At 45.6% G+C, this 5,174-nt stretch overlaps 1 protein-coding gene across 2 annotated transcripts; it reads right to left on the bottom strand.

Annotated features, from left to right (window-relative positions):
- Window positions 1–204: 204 nt before the first annotated feature.
- LOC123143364 (ribosomal RNA small subunit methyltransferase, chloroplastic) lies at window positions 205–4,837 on the bottom strand. 2 transcript variants are annotated; one of them, XM_044562278.1, is made up of 11 exons: window positions 4,370–4,837; window positions 4,110–4,259; window positions 3,936–3,992; window positions 3,062–3,154; window positions 2,852–2,947; window positions 2,158–2,242; window positions 1,568–1,620; window positions 1,380–1,463; window positions 1,172–1,282; window positions 936–1,112; window positions 205–844 (listed from the first exon to the last, which is right to left on the bottom strand). In XM_044562278.1, exons 1-10 carry the CDS (start codon window positions 4,811–4,813, stop codon window positions 1,047–1,049), a joined length of 1,239 nt encoding a protein of 412 aa, XP_044418213.1. In that variant the 5' UTR covers window positions 4,814–4,837; the 3' UTR covers window positions 205–844; window positions 936–1,046. The 2 variants fall into 2 exon arrangements, with proteins under 2 accessions (XP_044418213.1, XP_044418214.1); XM_044562279.1 differs by having other exon boundaries at window positions 205–827.
- Window positions 4,838–5,174: the final 337 nt, after the last annotated feature.

Genomic DNA, 5,174 nt, shown 5'->3' with positions numbered 1-5,174 from the left:
ACTCTACTTTCAGGGCAAGTCAATTTGAGCATACCGAGACTTGAGAGTAGCTGAATCAAAAGCTTAAAACAACCTTACTTTATTTTTTTAGAAAATGAGGATAACCTCCTGACCTCTGCATCATCCACACGGCCACATAAAACAACCATAGTGGCAAGAAGACAATGTTTTAATCACACCCAGAGTCAAGCATCATCGCAGATATTTAACCAACAAAAGAAAATAAATAAATACTACAATAACAGCACAACATGCTAACCAATATTTGTCAGGAAAAGAACTGGCAGTAAATGTATGTTGCATCACAGCGACACGCTGCCAGGCAAAAAAGTATCAGAATGCCGCACACTCAAACAGCGAGCATCTGCACGTTTTCGTTGTAGTTTATAGCCAAAACTTAAGCTCAAAATGCAAGGGCCGTACCTCTATCTACCATCTATGTCAACACATAAAAACACCCTTGGCAATTTACTATGAGCAGCTCGCATCTTTGCCTGATCTTCAGATTGTTCTGACAGACATTTGATCTCTACATTTCCGCTCCAACTTGCGAAGATTAGTACAGCAGGAAAGATAGTCGAAATCCCAGTAAATTATACACATGCAACGCCCACGTATCTTCCCTCTTGCAGGGATGCTATCTGCGATAAGGAAAAAAACTGCAATTCCTTGTGCAACCAAATCATGTCCTGCATATTATCATTGGTTTTGAATTTGGAGCACAATCACTATGATCATCTCCATGCAAGGGTGCCGTGGGCTGAAGCCGTGCCACCGATTATGTTGGGTTGAAGGCTGTGGGACTGCTGGAGAATACTAGGCGGTCACTGTCAGCAAGCATAGTCTGAAATTATTTGGAGAATTATCTGTTGTATTAGATAAAAGAACAATATCTTGAGCCAATCAACTTGCCATCTCTTCTGTACATGGTTTACCTGCAAAGTTGCAGTGCGCACTAGCTGGGAACCAAATCACTTCAGCGGCATGCTTAGTCCAGCAAGCAAATCAATAAGGTGATTCCATACACATTTTGAACGCAGGGGTGGTCATACGTTTCCCAGGTAATTGTGCAACCTCACGAAATCATCCATCATCAGTTCTGACGGTCTAGCCTGCAGCAATAGTGAATTTAGTGTGCGAGAGAGGATGGATGGACGGAGGGAGAGCTTACCGTAGGCGGAAGACCGATATTGGTCAGAGCGGCCTCGATGTCAGCAGAAGAATATAGGTGTTGAAGTGATTTCCGAAGCATCTTGCGCTTCCCATTGAACGCGGAGTTCACCTGGAATTAAAGGGAACGAACCAGTCTTAATGGCTATCACCAACAACTGGCGGTTAAGTGAAAAAAAGAGGAAACTTATGTGTGCAGTCTGACTCACCATTGAAAAGAAACTTTTGTTAGAACTAACAGGCGGGTACTCCCCAGCATCCTTTATTTTAAACCTTATAACACCACCATCAACCTGCATGGTATCCATGATAAGTCCTTACATGCCACATTTATGAAACCCCAAGCACTGCTATAGCATGCTGCGCATAAGGGCATCTGGAATAAGAAATTGATTACCGTTGGTTGAGGGAAAAAGTTGGCCCTCTCTACTTTGAACTTGTATTCAGGTTCTACAAAAAACGAAGATAACATATGCATGTCATTAACTGTGATATATGTAACTAGGCATACTAAGTGAGATGTTACAACACTGGAAAACAAGTCAGATGATTTGGTGACTGTCAACACATGAATTGCATAGCTACACAGTAGCAGTTACTACAGTACAGAAGAGATAATCTGCCCACACAGGGATCGAACCCAGGTAGGCAAGGAGACGCCACTGCGCTCCCATCAGATGCGGGCAATGACAACACTTTTGATCATTTAACCGCTCAAGAATACTAGCTAATGTGCATCAGAGCATCTACATGTCGAAATTCGAAACAATGGAGAAAAATAATTCCTTGTATAAAGCCCAAAACAATATACCCCTTGTTATGAGAGTTTACCTACTGTTTTCCTTCGATAAAAGCATGCTTACTTGCAAAAACGAAAACAATAAAAGAGTAAACCTATTTTCAAGCCTGGACGATGGAATGCAGATAAAGAGTATTCCAGTGTCATCAAGGTATCAAACAGGCAAAACTAAAGGAAGACCCTCTTACCAGAGTAGAAATTAACAAACACATTGATAGGTCGGTACTCTGGTGTTTGTATTGAAGCATTTGCAAGGCGTAGTGCTGCTTCATCCTGAAATAAAGAATTAATAAGATTTACCATTTCTTACTAAAGATGTTATGAATCACCATAAATATTGAAGAGCAGAAGAACCTCACATAAAACAAGGACAAAAAATCACTGGGAAAAAAATCCAAAAAATCTAACATAAAATTTGGCAGAAGTGATAAGAGGAAAATAGAAGGCGCATACAAACATCATTATGTTTGACATTAATAAATGCACATAACTGAGCAGTACTTCGAATATACAAATCGTACAAGCAGTTTATACTGCAGAAAATAATCAAAGTTCAGTCATCTTCTGAACCAATATGACCTAGGAATTGTCCTACCGACGACATGGGACGTCCACTAATTTCTTTCATGCTGATTTTGTAATCCTATCCTCGGAGGTCTGTACTGCTAAACTCTCTTTCTGTTCAATGAAAAGAAACACAAAGTCTTTGCGTTTTCTCGAAAAGAATTGAGCAGTACTTCGAACATAAAAATGGTACAAGCAGTTTATACTGCAGAAAATAACCAAAGTTCAGTCCTCTTCTGAACCAATACTGGGCTGTAATTAACTGGAACTTGCAAGCAACATGTACCCACTTAATGCAAAAATAGATGTGATGCAAACCTGAAGCATGAGCACCATGACAGAGAAAACATCTCCCATTGGGAGAATTTGTTTGACAACTTCAGTGCTGACATTGAATGGTAAGTTTGACACAACCTGCAAAACAGAAAGTATGAGGTGGACACAAAAACACCTCCATAATGACCAATAGTTGACGAATTCTGCAAGAAGTTCAATGAAATACAAACAATGCCAAGCATCAATGCTAACCTTGGCATATTTTTTCGTGCCACGGGATTTCTCCTCCAGGATAGGGAGAAAATGGGAGTGAACGTGAAATTTTGTAATATCTTCTTCAATGACCTGCATTAAATTTCAAACTCATTACACATCGGATGAGCACTATGTTTGATTTTAACATCCAATTAGAATTTCTAGCTTTGTTAAACATGTAACAAAATGTCCGTCTATTAAATAGCAAGATTTGTAAACTTAGATATCCAGAAGAGCAACCAGAGAATGATCGGTACAATAGCCCTTCTTAGAAAACACAGGGATGGTTATCATACTTATATCACCATAAAGGGAAAAGTATTAAAAGCACACACTGTATGTTCCTGTTACATGATGACTTTTGAGCTTAGCACCTTACGCATTTCATGTTAACAACCATCTATCACAACATTTACATGCTAGAAGTTTACAGCCAACAAAAGTGTTCATGGACTAACACACCCACATAAGTTTACTCTGTCGAAAATTCAGAAGGATTCATAGTATGTGAACCTTACTTTTCATGTAAAAATGTGTCATGTTTTTTTCAACATAAAGCAGGTTAAGTTAGCATAAAGTTCACTGCCAAATCACTATGCATAATAACCAAGAACATTATAAATTTGATACTGAGATACATCATTCAATTGGCGGTATTTATAACTGTCCGTAATGTAGCATGCGTTTTAGTACATACACGGTGTAAAAAGAGCGATCCTGCTGTCGGACCCGGCTTATAGATCTCCAGAATTTTTTTAAAGAAATGAAGGTACAAGCCATGGGGTTGCCTTTTACTACCATTCGAGCAACATTAACAGTCAAACAAAGGGATGAAACAATCCAATATGTTCATTTGAGAACAGGACAGTACCTTCAATTGCTCTGTGGATCCAAACCTATCTCTCACAAGGGTAGCCATATGCTTATCCTGACACCAAACAAACACATAATAAAAAGATGGCATTGCAGATTATGGATGAATTCAGTTAGCAGAGCTACTGGCGAGCAATAGTATTGATAGACTAGGACAGTGAAATAGGCGGACCTTCTCGACGGCGACGACGGTGGCGCCGGCCGCGAGCAGCGCGGCGGTGAGCGAGCCCGTCCCGGGGCCTATCTCCAGCACGACGTCCCCCTCCTCCACCCCCGCCGCCGCCACCAGCTCCTCGTTCACCCTCGCGTTCAGCATGTAGTTCTGCAGCACAGTGAGCGCAACCCCACGGTGAGAAACTCGCGGACTGGGGCTTCCGCGGCCGCCATGGAATGGAATGGGGGAGGAGAGGGTGGCTGGACGGACGGACGGACCTGGCCGAGGGATTTGCGGGGCACGTGGCGGCGGCCGTGCGAGTTGAGGGAGCGGATGGTGGAGTGGTAGTCGTCGGCCGCGCCGCCGCCGTCGGACGCGGCGGTCGAGACGGCGGATGTGGGCCGGATACGGCCGCAAGGCGGCGGCGGCCGGCGGTGAGGAGGCGTGGCCGGAGACGGGGAAGGCCGCGCCGGGCGCGGGGATAAGGAGGTGAGCGCCAGCATTTTCGAAGGTAATATCTTTTTTTTCTCACATTTGTTTTTATTTAGGGGAAACTTCAAACCCAAAGCCCAAGGCCAAGACTTCGGCCACCCCAAACCTTCCGCAGCGGCGGCGATGGAGAGGAAGGAGGCCGCGGCGGCGCCGGCGGCGGCCGGACCCGATTGCGACCAGGCCGACGGCGATCTAATCAGCCGCCTCCCCGACGACGCCCTCGGCGCCATCGTCTCCCTCCTCCCCACCAAGGACGGCGGCCGCACGCAGGCCCTCTCCCGCCGATGGCGCCACCTCTGGCGTTCCACGCCTCTCAACCTCGAGGTCCGCTCCCCCGCCAGCCCCCAGCACCCCTCCTCCGTCCCACCCTCCGCCGTCTCCAACATAATCTCCCAACACCCCGGCCCCGCCCGCCGATTCTCCTTCCGCTGCCGCGGCGCCGGTGATCTCTACGCCCAGACGGAGCGCTGGTTCGCCTCCCGGGCCCTCGCCAGCCTCCAGGAGCTTGACATCGGCTACGAGTACCCCTCTGCACGTACCAGCCACCCGCTGCCGCAATCCGCGTTCCGCTCCGCATCCACCCTCCTCGTC

The sequence above is a fragment of the Triticum aestivum genome, chromosome 6D (assembly GCF_018294505.1).
Source record: "Triticum aestivum cultivar Chinese Spring chromosome 6D, IWGSC CS RefSeq v2.1, whole genome shotgun sequence".
Lineage (NCBI taxonomy): Eukaryota > Viridiplantae > Streptophyta > Magnoliopsida > Poales > Poaceae > Triticum > Triticum aestivum.
This window is presented reverse-complemented; position numbering and strand designations above follow the sequence as displayed.

Excerpts from the sequence above, each read along its gene's own strand:
- LOC123143364 (XM_044562278.1), bottom strand. The coding sequence starts at position 4,813 with ATGGCGCCGAGGGCGTCGTCGGGGAGGCGGCTGATTAGATCGCCGTCG. Across the intron at positions 3,993-4,109 it reads CCGTCGTCGCCGTCGAGAAG|GATAAGCATATGGCTACCCT; the intron begins GTCCGCCTATTT and ends GTTTGGTGTCAG. Across the intron at positions 1,621-2,157 it reads GTTTGTTAATTTCTACTCTG|AACCTGAATACAAGTTCAAA; the intron begins GTAAGAGGGTCT and ends CGTTTTTTGTAG.